The following is a 21,732-nucleotide window of genomic DNA, read 5'->3' as shown; positions in this document are numbered from 1 at the left end:
ATATATCCCATATATGAGGTAATATTATCCAATATATAAGGTAATATCCAATATATGATTTGATTTCCAATATATGAGATAATATAATCAGATATGTGAGGAACTATCCAATATATGAGGAAATATAATCCGAGATATGAGGTAATATAAACATATATAAAGTAATATCTGATATGAGGTGAAATAATCATATGTTTAATATAATCCAATATATAGGGTGATACCCATATATGATGTGATATAATCCAATATGTGATGTAATATAATCTCATATATGAGGTGATATCCGATATATGATGTGGTATAATCCCATTTATGAGGCAGTATCCGATATTTGAGGCAATATAATCGAATATATGACGAAATATCCAATATGAGGCAATATCTGTTGCATGAGGTAATATAGTCCCCATATATCAGGCAATATAACCCCATATGAGAAAATATCATCCAATATATTAGGTAATATCTGTTAGGACTCTTTCAGACATCCATGTCTCCAGTACATGTGGTGACAGTTTTCACACGTACCGAAGACATTTGCACATGTAGACCCATTCAAGTGAATGGGTCTGTGCACGTCAGTGTGTTTACACGGACTGTGTATCCATGGGCAAAACATGCTCACATGTCCGCTTTTTAACAGTAGCGCGGTCTGCAAAACGTATTGCACATGTGCACACTGATTATCCATGTGTTATTAGTGGGACACATACCGGCGACTGGGAATCAGCAGTACTGTTCCCCGGCGTGGGGTGCTGAAGACCGCTTTCATCATTCTCCCCTGTTTGCACTGTGATAAATTTTTCATGGTGATCTGCAGTGAACTCACAGAGTTGTACTGATGTGAACTCACTGACTCTCACATTGCTGAGGTCACCACAGTTCAGCCAGGCTGGGAGCGCAGCCTCAGTGACCGGCAGTAACCTCAATGAGGTCACTGATGCCTCGCTCACAGCAGCTCATTCATCAGTAGTTCTCAGCCTTGACAGTCACATCTTGGCAAGTTGAAAACTTAATCCCCAAATATGGATTACAGTGGGAGACAGAACGACGGAGAGGTCGGGGGATATGGTTGTTTTTTTCTTTTTGTTTTATTACAGGAGACGATGGCTTCAATAGAATGGGTGTTAGGTGAGTATAACTGTTATTTTTAAATAAAAGGACAAGTTTTTTTCAAATATAAGAATTTATACTTGCTGTGTTTATTTACAATACAACCATAGGATTAGTAATAAGTCCAAGGGAGGAGCCTCAGATTACACAGCTGTGGTCATAACAGGAAGTTGCTGTGCACATATGATGAAAAGAGGAGCGAATGAGGGGAGCGAGGCGGGAATGAGGGGAGCGAGGCGGGAATGAGGGGAGCGAGGCGGGAATGAGGGGAGCGAGGCGGGAATGAGGGGAGCGAGGCGGGAATGAGGGGAGCGAGGCGGGAATGAGGGGAGCGAGGCGGGAATGAGGGGAGCGAGGCGGGAATGAGGGGAGCGAGGCGGGAATGAGGGGAGCGAGGCGGGAATGAGGGGAGCGAGGCGGGAATGAGGGGAGCGAGGCGAAAGTGATCGGAAAGTGACAGGTGCGAGGTCAAAATGAGAGGTGTGAGGGGAAAATGAGAGGTGTGAAGGGGGGAAAAGATTTGAGGGGGAAAATGAGAGGCGTGATGGGAAAATGAGAGAAGTGAGGTGCTCACTGTCAATACTTGGGTAATCATTTAGTTAATTTGTGTTGCAAATCTGTAGTGTTGAATATATGATGTGCAATGTTTGTTATAACTAACCACAGTTAGTTACTATGCCTGGGCAATGTGAGGCTCTTCAACTAGTAATATGTATTTTAATTATACATTGATTATAACCTTGCAAATAGCCATGATCAAATCTTATCATTTTTGGTCTACAGCATCTATGCAGACCAGTGTATCACCATGATAAGCCCTGTGCAGTCTGATCTTGCAGTCACATCATAAACGGACCTTGCGATCTCAACACAGACACTGATTGTTTATCCTTACTGTAGTTTAAAAGACTGCAGCCCATTTCACCCAAGCGGTGCAAACAGTTGCACCCTGGAGATTCTGAGGATGTGCCATCAATATGATCCTGGAGCAGTCACAAAAAAACTGCAGTATCAGAGTTTGTTACCATGGCAACACCATTGCTCTATTTGAAAAGTTGCTTTATTATGATTCTAATAACTCCCTTTAAATCCTTCCAGCTCAGCTCTCACTTTCTATCGTTGCACTACCAAGAAGTAGGAGGTCAGGCTGAAGGGAGGGACAGAGGGCTGGCTCTTTCCCAGGAGTGCTGCAGCTGATTGACAAGTCACCCCCTATTGTGTACATACAGAAAGACCTGTCAATCACCTGCAGTGGCGCTGGAAAGAGTCAGACAAGTCTAATCTCCAGCTGCAATTCCCAGCAAGATCTTTAAAGTGATTTTTTTCTGAAATGCTGGAGTATTACGGAGCAAAATTTACAGGGCTGCATTTGTGCAGCTCTACTCCTATTCATGCCAATAAGTACAAATTAAAGATCAGCCATCTTGGCTGCAGAAGGAATCTGTAGGATATTTTTAATCAAGATTATTTGCAAATAGGTTACTTACGCAGCAAAGCCAGGCAGTACAGGGTTAATTTATAGCACTGCAGGTCTTAATTAGATGTGCTTGCCTAGATTTTTATTAGAACCATGGCCTGTGTGTGTTCACTAGGTAGGTGTGTCAGTCTGCTGAATGAAGCAGAGTCAAGTGTGCTGCTGGTGCGTGACCAGCCAAGATTTGAGCTCGAGCTGAGAGACCTGCAGTCGTCCCTATCGAAACGGAGCTAGGAAAGCTGAGTAGTCTGTGTTGGAGCTGCAGAGAGTCGTGTGGAAGCTGCAGCCTGTTCAGCGTGAACTGTGTCTGGAGTTAAACACTTCTGTTTGACACTGGAAGCTACTGAATCTCACGATGAAGGGGATACCTTGTGGTGGGATTGTGCCTCTTCTGTATGTGAAGTTTGCTCAGCGAGTAAGGACTGTAATCTTTTTGGGTGAGCTCACACTGACATTTTAGTGCCTGCTGAATTAACAGTTTGCTGCTATTCCTTTGTGCCCGGAAGAGGCTGTTTTTTTTGGTTTTTAATTGGTTGTAGTTTTATCAAGACAATAAAACTGCACCTGTTTGGACCAAATAGCATTGCCTATGTGAAAGCTAGCCTAGAGTGAATCCCTACAATATGCCGAATGCTTGAAAAGTAAGAGACGTGGCGCATGCAGTCTGTAGGACTGAGAAATAGACAAGAATGATGTTCAGCCATTTCTGCTGAAAAAAAACAAAAAAACACTGCAGGATATATATTTTTTTAATTGAAACCAACTGCATAATTTTAAAAGTAGCAGTGGTGGCATATGCGCAGTGTAGACCCATACATGGTCCTTGGAATTTATGAGATCACTAAGTGCAATGTTCAGCTAGCTCACACGCAGAAAAATAATGGTGGTATATTTTTTAAATAAAAACCTTTTACATAGTACCTTATGTGGAGGAATTTGAAAGGAGAAGAGATAGCGCATGCGCTTTAGAACACCATTCAAGTCTACGGGACAGATGAAAAATATCCTAGAGTTTTTTTCTGCATGTGAGAACAGTGCACCTGACCATCTCATAAGCAAAAAATAAAAAAAACTGGGGGATAGCATATTTTTCTGTAAAAACCCATTTGTAAGGTTGCTTGCTTGGAGGAGTGTGGAAGAACAAGTGCTGGTGCGTGTGCACAAAAGTATCCATCAAAGTGCAGGTGTCACCCTTTGCCCTCAGATACAGAGAAGTTCATTGTTCTACTAAACTAGTAAAAAAAGGGTTTTCTGACATTGGATGACATCTTTGCGCAATGAAACAATTATTCTTTTCCTGTTATATTTATTCAAGGAAGTGTCTTAACCCACGATAAGTGCTAGCGATACCTGCCCATATCTGACCTTCCAGAGACGAAAGTGCAGACTTGTCCGCCAACATTGACCCATCCTAAAAAAACATCTACTGCTGAAAATTCACAACGGAGATTAATTACATAAATGGTTTCCGAGCTTGGACCAAGAAATCTATATCTGTAGAAATGAAGAAAAACGTGAAACCTTTCACTCCGAGCATGAAATCCCCAGTTAAATGTCGAAAGGAAGGAATTTAAGCCTTGTACCGTCATAGTAAAACTTTACATCTGTTGGCAACGGATCATACGGTGGAGCGAACACCGGGCCTTTATGTTCCAGAAATTTCCATTTGATACCGTCTTCATACTTCTCTTCCTCCCACCTGCAATGAATAATATGGGAAAAGCATTATTGCTTTTTTTTGTTTTTTCCCTGAACACCTGCTGGGACACATCTAGAAGACAAACAGCCTCTCACAAAGACAAGATAGATTTGGACGGTGCTAAAGCCTTCATTCCGCAGACACATCCGCGGGATATTGTTTCAGATCATTGGCAGGTTCTGTACTGGCCGGTGGTAGCTTTTTCTTTTTTTTGTCTGGCATATACATATTTATTTTAAGAAAATTCCCAAAGCCAAATTCACAGGACCTGGTGCATTAACCATGGCGTCACCCAGGGCTTCGGTATCAGTCATCGCAATAATTCACGGACATTGTATTTTTCATTTACCAGATACAATACAGAAGTATCATCGTGGTGTTGACAGGCATTTATCTTTATCTATAAAAATGTAAAAAGCATCTGTATAAAATAGCGGCGTCTGCTCCCTGTCGACAGCGCCAGCTCCCCGATGACCTCATTATTTAACGAGAGGATCTGTCAGCACTTTTGACACATCTGGTTTATAGAAATCTCACTGCAGATACCCCCTCCTACTGCCACAACCATGGACTGATACTTCCCATTCTTTCCTGGCTGCAAGATGGCAGCCAGGATTTACAGAATGGAGCATCTGGTTGCGCATGCGCCATATTTCACTTTTTAATCACTATGGCACTCATTAAAATAGCCGATGTGTTGGGGGAGGTTCAGTGCCATAGAGCCGAAATGGAAAGACAAGGTGCATGAGCAACGATCAGTCTGTGTGACACCATTGGAAATAGTAGGCTGAGATTTTAATGTTGTGCAACACATGTTGCAGGGTAGTCCCACTCTTAGGCTAGAGGTACATTAGTCTAGGGTTGAGCGAAACGGGTCGTTCATTTTCATAAGTCGCCGACTTTTGGCAAAGTCGGCGTCTCATGAAACCCGACCCGATCCCTGTGCGGGGTCGGCGATGCGGTACGCGATCTTGACGCCAAAGTCGCGTTTCGTATGACGCGTTTAGCGCCATTTTTTCAGCCAATGAATGAGCGTGGGCAGAGTGATGACATAGGTCTTAGGGGAGTGAACGCTTATCGTCATGTTATCGCTTGTGCGCAGTAGGGATTTGGAATGTGCAAAACGAAATTTTCTGTGCTGGGACGGAGGGGGGGGGGGGGGGAGAGAGAAAAAAAAAAAATTAAATAAAAAAATAAATAAATTTCCTTCATTGGGTTTCGTGTTTCGGCCGAAACCCGACTTTTCACGGTGGTCGGCCGATTTCACTCGACTTAAGACAGTCGGGTTTCACAAAACCCGACTCGACCCTAAAAAACTAAAGGTCGCTCAACCCTATACATTACAATTTGCCTGCAAAACAGGTCGTGCGGTCAAAAATTACTTTACGCTACATCGCAGAAAAGAGTTAAAGGAGTCACGTTGCAAAACTGCAAGGAACCACACAAGCAATTAAAAAAAAAAAAAAAAAATCCATTGCATGCCGAATTTTTGGAAACTTGCTTGTGGTCACGTTACCTTGTAGATAAAGCAATGTTATTCCCTTGTAGCGGTGATCTTTGGCCATGCAACCTGTCGCTACGTTGCCCCCAAGCCTTCTCCTACAAGGGAGTGTTCAAAACATCTTCTCCCCAGTTGGAGAGTTATGGCAAAAGGACGGCTTCTGCTCATGGTGCGATCATGCAATACACCGACCATGTTGATAAGAACGAGCACCATGTATTTAAGTGAGCAGTTGCACTACTTCCACCCCTAAGGAATTACACCTGACTACTCAGGGTCGGAGTAGCGGTTCCCACAGTTATCAGCCAATTTCCAGGGTGTTCATTTGAGGGTGGGAAGTGTGAGACGAGGGTCTCAGACACGGGAAATTATTTTCTGCAAGTTCATTCCTCTTCATAAAATAACAAAACATGTTTGTGCTTCTTTGCGGTCTCATTACATGTACAGTACTATTTGTAAAAATAAGAGAATGTTATAATCAGCTCATCAGTATACCGTAATTGGATTTTGTAAACAAATGCAATCAAGCCGTGAGTACAAGTGTTCATCGCTCTTTTTTTGCATTGCATTTTCAGGCCTCGGTCTCCCGAGTATTCGGTTCTAGATGAAGAACTCGTGTTTCTGCCCAATGCTCAGTCCTTATTAGAGGATATAAGCGTGAACAGTCCTTCTCGACCTGTATGACGTCCATCTGATTCTTCCTCGTCAGGTTTTACAGTAGTTAGCGATTCTTTTTACCTAGTTTGTCTGTGGTACAAAACAGCGGAGGGCCAGATGCATTGGCTTTATAACCCGGAGACAACAGACTGATGAATCAAAGAATAATCAAAAAATTGTGCAAAGTAATCATTTTCAAGTCTCGGATGAAATTAACTCTTTCTCAACAGAAAATGTATTTAATTTAACAGCCTTCAGAGCCTTGATGTATGAACGATCTATAGGAAGATGGATCTTGTACAAGCCTAGATAGATCAACCAAGGACTTCTCCATCGTTATCTTGATAGTATCAAGCCATCGGGTTGCTGGTCTTCCTCTATGCCTTGCTCCTCTCTTGACCACAATGTCCTTCTTCAGTGACTGTTTTACTCCATGTCACATAACCACCTTTAGCATTTAATTTTTACAACCTTGTGCTCTCGAGCCATGGTGACTTGATGGATGAACGATCTGAAGGAAGATTTATTTTGTGTAAGCATAGATAGGTCCACCATGGTCTTCTTCACCATTAGCTTGATAGTATCAAGCCATCGAGTTGCTGGTCTTCCTCTTCACCTTGCTCTTTCTATCTTCTGGCCACAATGTCCTTCTCCACTGATTATTTTACTCTTCTACCCTATGAAAATCAGATTAAAAGGATTGTATCATGAAGACAAACCATATCCACATGACCTGAGTTGGTCATCAATCCATGAACCTCAAGATTGCGATGGCTGATCATGCCTTTGACATTTTCGGCAGTCATCCCTTTCAAATAAGTTCTTGACGAGCAAATTTAGTTGGATCATTCAGAAGAATGCTCAAATGTCAGCAGCAAAATTGGGCACATTTGGCGGCACCACCAGGATGCCCACAAAATTCCCATTCGGCCATCATGACCACTTTTGCTGATGTTATTATATGGAGTTGTCTAGTATAATGCTAAAATGTACTGTCCATAGAGTTGTTTTTTTTTAATTTTTTTATTTTTAGAAGCCTCATTTCCTCACGGTCTTCCAGGTCTCCATTTCCCACCCTTTGAATGTGCATGTGGACAAGGTGGCTCTTCTGGAGGTGGAATATTTTGGCACCGCACAGGAAATCTTCCATAGGCATTTATTTCTTTGAGGTTTTGGTGGTATATGGGGAATATGTCTTATTACCTCGGTACCTTCCTGGACTTGTGTTGAACGGTAGTTCGGATGTGAACGGAGGCCAATAAATCACAAAAAAAAAAAAGGTTAAAAGCCGAAATCAGCAAAGGGCATAAATTGCATAGGTAAGAGTTAAGTTTCCAAATGCCAACAGGTAGGCATATTGCAAAAGCATGACCATAATATTTTCCCAACTTATCAATAAAACATTTAATTAGGGAAACAAATCCCATAAGAAGCCGCCATTGAGACATTAGTGAGCTGCAGTCATTTCTTGGACGAGATTTACTCAGCTGCTGAGACAATAGAGGTTGGTGCCAGACAAGTTTCTGGATTTTTGGATGTGTGCGCCATTCACTTGCCAGGTAATGCCAGTTCAATTTTCGATGCTGGAAACCTGGCAGCTGCTTGTGCGTCAGATACGGCACCCGGGGGATCGGCAGATTAGAACGGTTAAAGGGGGAAGTACCGTGGGACGAAATAGAACAATTCTGGTTATTTCTTTGCCTGGTTTTACAAGACCTAGAAGATGATATTACTGTGCATGTATCAGACATCTTCCAACCAATTTTTCTCCTTATCAAGACAAAGAGAAGACCTTTTCTAGTCCCGGAGACCATGTTTGGGGCTTCTTTGTCAATTATTCAGCAGGGGAGAGACTGGAGCCCTGACATTTTGAGGCCAGCGCTGTGTGGAGACTTTGGCTACATGACACCAATTTTGCAGGTTCTCAAGCGGCGATTAAAAATGTGGTCTCGTCACTACAGTCCACAACATCTGACCATGACGAGGATTTCCAATTCTTTGAGACCATAAAAATGAAAATAAAGTGTTTGGCTACAGGAGCCATTCTTCCTAGGTGGTCATCAGTTTGATTGTTTTTTTTTTTTTTTGGAGTGTCAAAAACACCCTAAAAATTGCACCGACTTTGAACTTGTAAACAAGTCACGCATCCAAAAAAATAATGATTTTTCTAGTTCCCAGAGAGCATTTTTGAGGATTTGGCTATGAATTGCAGGAGACTTAGAAATGTAAAAAAATATTAAAATATTGACTTGTCGTACATAACTTGCATTAAACTGGAAAAGTCGCTTGCAATTTGCTAGCAAAAAATTCAACAGGTTTAGGGTCTCCACGAATCGACAGCATTTACACGTCTGTTTCTGTTTTTACAACCCTTCAAAATGACCATTTTTCACACCCATTTGCAATCAGTTTTACATCACTTTTTACCCCCAGTTTTTAAAAACTGATAAAGATAACATTTTATTAATTTTTTCCCTGTTGACATTTTGCAATAAATCGATGAAAAACTGACAAAACAGATGTGTTTTTTATTGTATGACTCCCAAGTCGTAAGTCATCATGTGGCCCTAGCCTTAAACTTAGAGCCCCATCTTCCCCAGGGGCAGGTGTACATTTATGTCGTACTCGTAACCTATGACACTCAGAGTGAATTCTGATGATTTGCTGGGTGCGCCCGTTTTTGATGAATCAGGCCCTAAATGTTGTGTAATATATGAGGCATTTTACAAATCACTTGGGCCAAAGAACTTTAAAGAGACTGTCAGGACAAAATGACTGTTCAAACCAAACATGATCTCATTGCACCCTTGGTGTTGCCAAGCCATTGTTTTCACATTCCTACCTACTTCTTTTCTATCCATCTCTGCCCTCTTCTCCTGTAAAGTCGGAGCTGTCAATCAAGGAAGAGGAGGGCACAGATAGATGGATAACACATGGTTGCTATCAGTTGTTTGGCCATACCAAGGGTGCACTGAGCGCACGTGCTTGGTTGGAACAGTCATTTTGTAATATCTGTACAAAAAAACCCATATATTTATAATTTTGAGGTCTTTATTTGGGGCCCTCAGACACCAGAGCCTAGAGGTGTAGCTAGATTCCAGACTGTGGGGTGCTCTATGGCTGCTGTAGACCGGTGTTGTGCCGGACAGTTCTCCCGTTTGGCAGGATAGGAGGACCGGAGTAGGAAGGAGATGTGCCATAAATCTAATTTTGCCCATAAAGAGCTAGCGGCGGCACACAAATAAAAACAATAACCCTTTGGCTAGATGGGAACTTTGGGAAGTCTATAATTTGCAATTTCCCCATTTTCTACATAATTGGATTATGGTCTTTACCATCTCCATCGCGCCTGCTCCTCCTCTTCCTTCTTCTTCACCTTGAGAGCAATGGCTGCTTCCTTCTCCTCTTTGGTTTTCGTCAGCTTATTCGGACCCTCGTTCTTCACTTCTTTCTTTATATTTTTCTTAAAAATAAGTTAAAAATAGCTGTATTAAGGAGTGTAATGGATGGAGCGGGTAGACTTTCCGACTGCTACATATCTTAATGGTTTCCGTTAACTGGTCACTTTCAGCATCCCCTCCATCCTCCACCGTCTCCAATACATTTTTTATAGAGGTAAGAATACAGGTCACCTTCTCTGTGAAAAGTGGAAAATTGAAGGTGACTGGTTAAAGCGAGGGATCTCTGCTACTGTACGGCCCCTGGAGACGCCGGCATCAATCTTTATTCACAAGGGAAAAGCAACTTCGTGATCTGGAAGGGAGACTGACAGCCCGGGACCACAGGAGCGACGAACAATTACTCGAGCGGACGGTGTGTGTGTGGGGTAATATTCATTTTCTCTTATTTCCTAAAGTGTAGCTGAACGGCGCAATAGTACGGTATATTACCAATATATTCATGGAAATTGACAACAGGCTCCATGCACAGTTTTTGCAACAGAAATGGCTACATTCACTTCTCTGGAAACGGTAGTGCACACGTGTGACCACTCCAATCATTTATGGGAGCGGTAGTGCACACGTGTGACCACCCCAACCATTTATGGGAGCAGTAGTGCACGTGTGCCCACTCCAATCATTTATGGGTCTATGGGAGCAATAGTGTACATGTGTGACCACCCCAGTCAATTATGGGTCTATGGGAGCAGCAGTGCACACGTGTGCCCTCTCCAATCATTTATGGGTCTATGGTAGCGGTAGTGCACATGAGTGACCACTACTCCCATACACAGTGCACAGACAACCTCTCCATTCCCACAGAGGACACGGGATCCTCAATCTCTGGATCGGCAGAGTCCCGATGGTTAGACACGCACCCATAATACATTTAGCACTTATCCTGTGGATGGGTAATACATTTTGTTTGTGGTTAACCCTACAAGTCCCCATAGAAAAAAAACACAAGATAGGAAGGGGAGCCCTTGTGACCATTTTGCATTAGGGCCCATGAGCACCATGTAAATCTTCTGCAATTCCACCACATTTAATTCTTTGTTACATGTTTTCACCATAAGGGCACAGTTCGAAGACAGATCAGACCACAGTGCATGGACTGGCCCTCACTCTGGTTGGGAGAGCCGCCGCTCAGGTCAGGAGGGCCGCCGGCCAGTCTGTGCATTGTAGTCTGATCTTGGTCCATTTTATATGGCCGTCTGACTGCGCCCTAAGAAATGTGTTTTTTTTTTACGCATTCTGCTCTAGTGAATAAAAAGCATTATAAAAGGTGGAAAAATGGCGAGTGCCAGTCTGTAGAGTCACGCTTCCACCCATTACGGGATATAAACCGTTATTGTGCACTACAATCTTTTTTTCCACCATTGCTTCCCTAATGCAGTCAGTCCGGCTTGTACTCGCTACATGAATACCTGCAAACACGCAGCCATAAATCCAAAGTGTTGAAAACTGAAAGCACAATATTAGTTTAAAAGGTAAAAATAAAGAATATTCTGCACAAAACGCCAGAGCCGTAATGGCTGCGCCTTGTAGGTTGGGCATTAATAGAGGCACAATTTATCCTGGACGGAAGCTTTTTGCCGGCGGTAAGTGCTCCACCACCAGCCCAATTACATGTCCGACTCTACTGATGGATTTGTAAACGTACGATTTTTCTCTTTTCTCTGTTCCCTTTGTTTCACATGATGGCACCAAACAATCGCTTGTTTGCCCGTTGTTCGCTTTCATGAACCTGCGACACTTAACCACATATTGTGTAGAGGGATGGAAATGGTAATGTGATATTTAACTCAACGTCCTGAGTTGTGCATTGTTCTACCCGGGGCACAACTTCTAACGCTGCTTTATAAAGGGGTTATGGACGTAGATATGGGGTTAAATTGGCAATCTCATACACTGTACTGTAAAGTGAAGAGGTTTTCTGCTAAAATGAACAAAAAAAGCAATTTGTGCAAATATATTTACATCTTTCCTACTGCTGCAAGTATTCTTTCAAAATGCCAGGATAAAGCACTAACAAAAAGAAAATCGGGGTCATCCATATAAAATTTTAAGTGAGAGTCTAGTTTAGAATATCAATATTCTAAGATACAGGAATTGAAAAATATGGCGCCACCCTTAAGAGGTTGTGGGTAGTACTGCAGCTGAAGCTCTATTAAAGTGAATGGAGCCGAGCTGCAAAACCCCACAACCAGTGGTGTGACTTGATCTTATGGGCCCTCTACGCAAAATGTAGACCTGGACCCCCAACCTGCATGTTGGCCTGATGTAAAGGCCCTTCTGGATCCTATGAAGACATACGGGTTCATCCCCCATCCTGACCCCTTCCAGTAATAATGTACTCCATCCTGGGCTTTGCCAGTGATGTTCTCAATCTTGGGCCCCTTCCTAGTATAATGTCCCCCATCCCGGGCAGCTGCTTTTAATAACCTCCCCAATCCTGGTCTACTCCCTATAATAATGTCCTTTCATCTTGGGCCCCTTCCTGGTATAATGTCCCACATATTGGTATACTGTCCCCCATCATTGGCCGCTTTCTATTATATACCGTCCCCCATCCTGGGCTCCATCCTGGTATAATGTCGCTTCCTAATGTATACTGTCCCCCATCCTGAGCCCCTTCCTGGTATAGTGTCTCTCATCCTGGGCCCATTTCAGGTATATTGTCCCCCATCTAGAGCCCCTTCTTGGTATACTGTCCCCCATCTTGTTATACTGTACCCCATCCTGGGTCCCTCTCTATAATAATGGTCCCTTCCTGGTATAATGTCCCTTATGCTAGGCCCCTTTCTGGTATTATGTCCCTCACCCTGGGGTCCTTTCTGGTATAGTGTCCCCCATCCTGGGTCTCTCCGTTCTTCTTCAGCGCATTTTAAAAAGAAACTAATGATTATTCTTACTCATGAAGTCCTCCTCTGTAGCCAGTACAGAAGCAGGCAGTTGACTTCATTGTGCCGACACTGGCAGCACATGACCTCACTGCCATGTGCCGTCCATCATGGGCAAACAGACATCTGCCGCCAGCCTCTGACTGGCCAGCGTCATGTATTGCATTGCAGGGAGCTGTCAGGTCTCTGGGTTGTAGCCTAATGCAAGTGACTAAGATTGCACCCTGCCCTGTGGATCCGAATGTGACCCCATTCACCTGCAGTACAGGTATACATTAATATAGACACCCCCTTTAAAGGTTGGGTGAACATTAACTTCTGAGATCTTTATTAGTAGGGAGTGTACTCCAGCAGTAAGAAGCCACCCACCTTTCCATCTAGTTTGCTCTCCTCCGTTGCCGGCTGCTCTTTATCTTTCTCTGTCTTTATTTTTTTCTTTTTCGACCTGCGGAGAAAATGTAATAAGTGTTCTTTCTTTGTGTCGGCAATTTGTAATATTTTCTCTCCTGTTCAATATCATTTTAGCAGACCGTATGGAACGGATTAAAAATCCTGTGTCGTAATATTGTTAAATTAAAAAGATGAATGTATCGGGTGGTTTGTAATCAGAGCGCGACGTTCAATCCCGTTCAGGCGTTTTCCGATGTTTGATGACAGAATTTCTCTCAAAACAGAACTTCCAAGATAAATTAGAATTGATTTGCTGTATATTGTACGGTGACACTTGTTTCCTTTCTTTTTCTAATCTCACATTATTATATTTCTGCTATTAGACGGCTAATCCTGTGTGTTTATATAGCGTTATTGCGATCAATCACTACAATTGCCTTTTTGTCATTAAGGCTGCAGATTTAAAGAACAGACAAACTTTTCGATACGAGCCGTGTGGGCAAATTTATTAACCCAATTTTATCCTGCATGGTTATGTTACAGATGAATGGATCATCTACAATGTATTATTGAGCCTTTTAGGGGTCCGAATTGTATTTGTGATACTTTGAAATGTTGCCCCCAGGCCAGTCGACCCCAGGCCAGCCCAGAAATTGTGGTCTGTATACAGATCACAAAAGATGGTCTTACGCAGGGTATTTAGATACAGAATTAAGGCAGGAAAGCCAACCTATAGCCACATAATCAAGTCCACTTGATTATGTGGCTATAAATCAAGTCCGTCTTTGTAATCTAACCATAAGTCAGCATTGGAGCTGTATAAACAAAACGGTAGGCAATTTGGGCACTTTGGACTATCCCTACTTGCAGAAAAGTACTTAGCCTGGAAGTAAGTACTCCGTTTCCCTGCAGCACCTCCACAGGAGCAAAGAAGTATTACCAGAATAAAAAAAAAAAAAAGGAGCCTTCTGCAAAAACAGTTTAATAATGTATCTATGACAGAAGCTGCTTACATAAGTGGTCCCTTCCTACATCTTAGGCACAAGTATGTCTGACCCTGGGTATTACACCTTGTCTAGTCAATAATGCACTACAGAAAAGGTCCTCCAGAGTGAGAGGTGCTCGCTATAACCAGTCTTCACTTAATATTGAAAGATTCGCTCCGGCAGTGCTCACTTCCGCATTGGCAGGTGTGTGGCGCTGATGACGTCCTGCTGACATGTGACTGAGTAGAAGTGCAAAACTGGCAGGTGTCTGTCGATGAGACTTCATCAGAGACACTCATGTCCCAATGCGGAGGTGGTGCCAGGACAACTTTCAGCTTCATTTACAAAAAACTTTGATTTTACTGGAAACCACCGATAACACTTACTTGATGTCAGGATCATCATTCGCCTCATCTCTTGCCCTTTTTTTCCCTTGTTTAGCCACCTTTTTCTTTAAAGACACAAAGTCTTCATCTTCAGACTCCATCTTTATAGTAATGGAACTAAAAACAAAAATGGTGATACGTTAGGCAGCGAGAAGAGCAGGCCGAAATAAAGCTGTAGTGCTAGCTGTAGGGATGGGGACTTCGTGGCCCCTTCACATCAGCATTTATATAAATAGCAGGGGGCTTGGGAGCAGAAAGAGGAGATGTCACCGTACCTTGAGAAGCCATCATCAGGTTTTTGGGATTCAGATTTCTTCTTTGTCTAGAAACCAAAAATGAAGAGTCGTGAATTTCTAGTGAAAGGCGAGAACACCAGAGATTGGTCATTGATGAGCCATTGATGTTAAACTGGTGATCAGTGACCGAAAAACTAGGAGTTAGACATACCGGTAACGGTATTTCCAGGAGTCCATTATGACAGCACCACAAGGAGGTTGCTCTTCATATCCTTGATAGGGACAGGAACACAGAAGAGGTTAAATAGCCCCTCCCCACCTCCACCCTTCAGTGATTTTACAAAGTACCACACCAGGATGGATACAACGCAATTTTATTGAACTTCCTCTCTATACATGTTTATATCACACATCAGACAGGAGTTCAAGGGAGGGTAAATAATGGGTGCTGTCATAATGGACTCCTGGAAATACCGTTACCGGTATGTCTAACTCCTAGTTTCCAGGTCGTCCCTTATGACAGCACCACAAGGAGAAATACCAAATAACTCCTATTTAGGGCGGGATTACAGCTTGGAGGACCTTCCTCCCAAAGCCGGTCTGTTGTTTTGACAGAACGTCTAGTTTGTAGTGTCTACAAAAGGTATTTGAACTAGACCAAGTTGCCGCCCGGCAAATTTGGTCCATGGATGCACCCGCACTCTCTGCCCATGAAGCAGATATTGCTCTCAAAGAGTGGGCTTTTAGGTGTTCTGGAGGGGATTCACCGGCTGAAGTATACGCAGCGCAAATAGTAGATTTAATCCATCTAGCTAGAGTTGCTTTTGAGGCTTTTTTGCCTCTATTTTTCCCCGACATCTGTATAAAGAGATTTGGATCAATTCTCCAGCCGTCTGTAAGTTTCAAATACTGCAAAACTGTTCTCTTAACATCCAGGGAATGGAGAGAACGTTCTTTTTCGTTGTTAAAGTTCTGACAGAACGTAGGCAAAATTATTTCCTGGCTTCTGTGAAAGTCCGTCACAACTTTCGGAAGAAACGAAGGATCCAACCTTAGAATGATGCAGTCTTCCTGTATCTTTAAATATGGATCCGTTATGGACAAGGCTTGAATTTCGCCTATTCGCCTTGCTGTCGTTATTGCGACCAGAAAGACAGTCTTGAATGTTACGGATTTTAGGTCTGACTGATCAAGCGGCTCGTAAGGAGCCTTCCGTAATTCATTAAGTACCAATGTGAGGTTCCATGAGGGTACTGAACTTATTGTCGGTCTGATACGTTGCGTAGCTGATGTATCTCATTACCCAGGGATGGTTTGCTAATGGATAGTCATAAAAGGCACTTAACGCTGAGATTTGTACTTTTAGCGTACTAGGCCTCAAGCCCATATCAAAGCCTGTTTGGAGAAAATTTAAGATTTGAGAGATATCTGGTTCTTGTAGAACAGATATTGAAGTATTGGTATGAGTACAAAATTTCTTCCAAATTTTTTGGTATATAGCCGAGGTTACCGGCTTTCTGCTTTTCTTCATGGTTGAGATAACCGAGTCCGACAGTCCTTTTGATCTCAAGATTTCCCTCTCAAGATCCATGCTGAGAGTTGTAACATTTTTAGATTTTGATGGACCAGCGGTCCTTGCGTTAGAAGATCCCGCCTCAGCGGTAGTAGCACTGGGTCTTCTATCGCCATCCACTTCAGCAGAGGAAACCAGCTCCTCTTGGGCCAATATGGCACTATTCGGATCACTACCGCTGGACTTTCCTGAATTTTTCTCAGAACTCTGGGAACTAGAGCTAGGGGAGGGAACGCGTATGCCAGTTCCATGTTCCAATGTTGAGCCAAGGCATCTATGGCAGTTGGATTGTCTCCTGGATTTAATGAGAACAATTCTTTTGTTTTTGTATTGTCCTTTGTGGCAAATAAATCTACCTGCGGAGTGCCCCATTGTTGGATTAGCTGAGCAAAGACTTCTCCGTTTAGAGACCACTCTGTCAGTTACAATTTCTCTCTGCTGAGAAAATCCGCTATTTGGTTTTGCGAGCCTTTTAGATGAACTGCTGTGATGGACTTCACAGTATCCTCTGCCCAGGAGAATATTGTCTCTGCTAGCGCCTGAAGTGGACGGTGCCTCGGTCCTCCTTGATGTAGGAGAAAGGCTACCGTGGTCGAGTTGTCTGAGAAGACTCGGATATGGTGTCCCTGCACTTCGTGTTGGCACCCCTTTAGTGCTTCCCAGACCGCTCTGAGTTCCCTGTAATTGGAGGAACTGTTGCGTACCGATGGCGGCCATGTCCCCTGAAGGTATCATCCTTCTATGTGGGCTCCCCAGCCCTTTGAGCTTGCATCGGTCGTTATGTTTACACATGGAGATATATTCCATGGTTTTCCTCTTTTGAGGTTTTTTATATCGATCCACCATGAGAGGGACTGTTTTACTTCGCTGGATAACTGCATCCTGTTGTCTAAGGAGTCTTCCTTTCCATTCCATACCGAAAGAATTTCCTTTTGGAGCGTTCTGGAGCGAAACTGACTCCACTGTACGCTGGGAATGCACGAGGTCATTAGTCCTAGGATCCTCATGGCCTTCCTGATGGAAATGTATTTCCGTTTTTTTATCGGTTGAAATTCTTTTTTGATTGACCGTTGTTTTTGGTCTGGTAGGAAGGAGTATTCCAGCTCGGAATTTAGAAGTACACCCAGAAATATTTTGTGTGTCTCTGGTTCGAGACTCGACTTTTTTAAATTTATTACCCACCCCAGATGTTTCAGGAGTGACATGGTAACTCTTAAGGATTCTTCCATCTGTTGGGATGAATTTGCTACCAGCAACAGATCGTCCAGGTAGGGTGTAATGAGAATTTCTTTTTCCCTCAAGTGGGCCATGATCTCTGTCATGAGCTTTGTGAATATTCTTGGGGCAGAGGAGAGACCGAAAGGTAGACATTGATACTGGAAATGCAGAATCCCCTTGTGACTTCTTATTGCAAATCTGAGGAATTTTTGATGTGATGGATGGATGGGAACATGATAGTACGCATGTTTGAGGTCTAGCGTGCACATTACCGAATTCTTTTTTATTAACGGTACGATTGACTTGAGAGATTCCATCTTGAAGCGTTTGTACGCCACCCATTTGTTTAATGGTTTTAGGTTTATTATTGTGCGGTATTCTCCGCTCGGTTTTCTTATGGAGAACAGACTGGAGTAGTGCCCCTGGAAGTGCTGATGATGGGGTACCGGTATTATGACGTGCAACTCTAAGAGTTCCTGTATGTCCGTTAGCAGTCTCTGATGTACTGCTGATGACTTCGTCTGTGTCAAACAGAATCTCTTGGGGGGTAGATGAGTAAACTCTATCTTGTACCCCTGTGCCACTGTCTGCAGAATCCACTGATTCTGAGTAATGTTCTGCCATCCCTCCAGGAAGTATTGTAGTCTTCCTCCTATATTGTTGGCGTCATTGTTTGCTGGGTCCTGATGACTGGTCTCGAAAGGAACCTCTTCCTCTGCCCCCTTTAGGGTAGCTCCATCTACCGGACTTCCCTTTTCCTCTGTAGTCCTGTCTTGGGTGAGAGCGAGTTCTACGAAAAAATTGTGTCTTTTTTGGCTTCTCTTCAGGGAAGCCTTTTTTCTTATCGGACGCCTTCTCGAGTAGCTCGTCAAGAACTGGACCGAACACGTGAGATCCTGAGAATGGAATCGAACACAGCTTGTTTTTGGATTGGGTATCTCCCGACCATGATCTCAGCCATAAGGCTCTTCTTGCTGCGTTCAACAGTGCATTGTTCCTGGCAGCAAAACGCACAGATTCCGCGGAAGCGTCCGCCATAAAATCAGTCGCCATTTTCAGCACTGAAAGATTTTAGGATCTCTTCTCTTGGGGTTCTGTCTGTAATATGACTCTCCAACTCGTCTACCCAAAGACTCATAGATCTTGCAACAGAGGTAGCCGCTATGTTCGTTTTCATAATGGCGGCCGATGACTCCCAGGCTTTTTTGAGAAGATCTTCTGACCTCTTATCCATCGGATCCTTTAATCCTGATGAGTCCTCGAAGGGGATAGCCGTTTTCTTTGTGACCTTAGCCACAGGAATATCAATCTTTGGAACTGATTCCCAGATTTTAGTTTCTTCTGGATCGAAGGGAAGACGGTACTTGAAGTCTCTCGGGACTACTAGTTTTTTTCCCACGTCTTCCCACTCTTCCATTATCATTGCTGTAATGTGGTTATTGACCGGAAAAACTCTATTTCTGCGAGTTCTCAGGCCTCCGAACATCTCGTCTTGAACCGATAGTGGTTCAGACGAGTCCTCTATCTTCATGGTGCTTCTAACTGCTTTGAGCAGTATGTCCGTATTTTCGGATGAAAACCGGTATCTTTTCCGTTTTTCTGGTGATACCGCCGACGGACCCTGTTCCTCTGAGCCTGGATCGGAATACCCCGAGACCTCTCCTTCTTCGGAACTTAGATCCATGTCCCATCTGGGCCTTTTAGGTCGTGGAGACCGTGGAGACTGGGGTGGCACCATTGTAGACACCGTAGCTTGGACTTCGTCTCGAATCATGGTCTTTATATTATCTAGTAACGAAGCCTGCTCATCCTTTAGAAGTTTAGTGATGCATTTTTCGCATAACTTCTTTTTATAACCATCTGGGAGCTTGACGGTGCATAACGGACATCTGGTCCTTTTCTTTACCGCCGGCCTTTCAGGGACGTCCTTATCCTGTAAATGTAAGGGAGACCCCTGTAGCTACGGATCTAAGGTAATGTAATGTCTCCCATACCACGTACTACTCACATGGTCCGTGGGCGGCTCTAAGGATTGGACGACTGGACGACTAGCACCTTCCATTCTACTGAGTCAAGTGTGCTGTCAGATGTCTGTCATTAAGTAGTCAATCTTACCCTGCTTCAAGACATCTGATTCGTCCTCCTTCCGAGCTCAGCTGCCGGCTTCCACGGTAATTCCAGGTGCCCAGCTGTACTGCGCATGCGTCCTCCGGAACGCACGCCGATCAGCCTGGGACCTGGATTCTGGCGCACCATCCGGCCGCCATTCTGTTCCGGTCACTGCTTTCCCCCACAGGCTTTCCGGCGTATCCGGAAATGCTTCGGCGCCGCCGACCCCAGGAATCCGGCCACGCCCCCGGAAGTTGTCACTGACCGGGCGCTGGACCGGAAGTCCGGGGAACGACGCCAGCACCGGCCGCACGTGGAGCCTGAGGGAGCGCCGGACACCGCAGCCGCTGTCTCAGAGCCCCTTTGTGAGGGGGTGAGACAGGCCCTGGGAGCACACAGCTCAACCTTGTTGCGGAGGTACCTCCGTCGGTCTCCAGCAACTTTTTAAGGAGTCTTCTCCGCAAGACCCTCGCGGCCAGAGCCCCCTAACAGGAGGATGGGACCGCAGTCAGGAGCGTCTGCTCCAAGACCTGACACCGATATCAGGTAAATCTTCTGGAGAACTCTCTCCTGCTTCTGTCCCTGATAGGGACAGGAAAAACACTGAAGGGTGGAGGTGGGGAGGGGCTATTTAACCTCTTCTGTGTTCCTGTCCCTATCAAGGATATGAAGAGCAACCTCCTTGTGGTGCTGTCATAAGGGACGACCTGGAAACATTAATTCTGGTCTTGTCTCCAAACCTGTCTAATCTATCCAGTGTGAATGGACTCTCTAAAGAAAAAACAGAAGTGTTCCGGCTCCTTTATGGAGGAGTTTAGGATGGTCACAGACCTTGTTCTTGTTCTCTTTGCCCTTCTTGGTATGGTCTTTGTTCTCCGCGTTGCTCTTGTTTTCACCATTTCCATCCTTTTCCTTTCTTTCTCTCTTTTTGGCCGCTTTTTCCTCCTGCTCCAGGGTGGTTTTCCATTTCTTCTTGTCTTTGGTTTTCTTAGAGACTTCTTTAAAGTGACTCAAATCCTGATTCGTCGTATCTTGTGTCATTGCGCTGGGAAGATAATAAAAAAGTTACAATGTCACCTACTTTAATACGAGGCTGGATACTATCACAAGAGAGGTTCTTAGCCGAACTTTATCTTTAAAAAGTGATGAGAAAAATGGTCCCTTTCAGCTTTTCACTTTTTTTTAAATCTCCTATTTATCTGGTGCTGTACTACATAGCTAAAGCTGCAGCAAATATGCAGGTTTTGGCGATATTCACATGGGACCTATACAAAATCCACAGCTGTAAAAAAAAAAAAAAAAAAAAAGTTTAAAAAAAATAAAAAAAAAGAAACTGCAATTTTTGTTGAAGATTTCAGTGCTGCAAAGAATAAAATCCAAAAAGAACATCTCTGCCACTTTGTGGCCACTGTAGTCGCGTGTAATTCTGGGATATTCGCTACTTTTATCTCAGCTTCGATGCAATTTTTAGATTTCGAATTCCTCTGTGCTGATCCAGTTTACAGACTTTCCATAATGTTTTGTTTTCACACCATAATCCTCTACTATGTTGTTTTCATTTTCTAACTATTAAGCGAAAGACCATCTTGGCATTGTAGCACAGTGATCATATTATCAAGCCTCACCGGCCCGGCGACACATTGCATTCGATAAGGTTCCGAAAAGCAATTACAATTTTCTAGATGGAATAAAATGAATCTCGTCTCCGAGGTTGATAGCGTTTGAGTGGTGCAAGAGGCGCCAAAGTAACAGATACTTAGCATTATTGTTTTTGTAATTCTGCAGTATCTATATTGCAGACTGAGGTTTTTAGATACATTTAAATGGGTATCCCAAAATATCATAATATGGAGAAAAGACTAGATTTTTAAAGCAAAAAATGCAAGCACACCCCTTAGCATTTTTTGGCCCCACTCAAAAACAGCACTTATTTTGCCCCTTATCCTAAGAATACAAAAGAAAACCTTTAAAAGACTGATACCAAACTCTGTGGATTCAGACATCTCTTTCTTTTTGAAGGTGCCTATAGAAGAGCAAATAGATT

General features: G+C 43.5%; 1 protein-coding gene across 2 annotated transcripts in view; it reads right to left on the bottom strand.

The window, feature by feature from the left end:
* LOC143807261 (DNA topoisomerase 1-like) overlaps positions 1-21,732 on the bottom strand; it is a 102,508-nt gene that overhangs the window by 50,995 nt on the left and 29,781 nt on the right. Inside the window, exons 2-7 of one of the 2 annotated variants that reach the window (XM_077288606.1) lie at positions 20,520-20,733; positions 14,828-14,874; positions 14,553-14,669; positions 13,160-13,235; positions 9,783-9,910; positions 4,174-4,289 (exon numbers count right to left, since the gene is read on the bottom strand). In XM_077288606.1, coding sequence (XP_077144721.1) covers positions 4,174-4,289; positions 9,783-9,910; positions 13,160-13,235; positions 14,553-14,669; positions 14,828-14,874; positions 20,520-20,729 — 694 coding nt within the window. In that variant the 5' untranslated portion in view covers positions 20,730-20,733. Of the gene's footprint in view, positions 1-4,173; positions 4,290-9,782; positions 9,911-12,802; positions 12,900-13,159; positions 13,236-14,552; positions 14,670-14,827; positions 14,875-20,519; positions 20,734-21,732 lie in introns of those variants that run through there. The other variant, XM_077288607.1, reaches the window with a different exon arrangement.

The sequence above is a fragment of the Ranitomeya variabilis genome, chromosome 2 (genome assembly GCF_051348905.1).
Source record: "Ranitomeya variabilis isolate aRanVar5 chromosome 2, aRanVar5.hap1, whole genome shotgun sequence".
Lineage (NCBI taxonomy): Eukaryota > Metazoa > Chordata > Amphibia > Anura > Dendrobatidae > Ranitomeya > Ranitomeya variabilis.
This window is presented reverse-complemented; position numbering and strand designations above follow the sequence as displayed.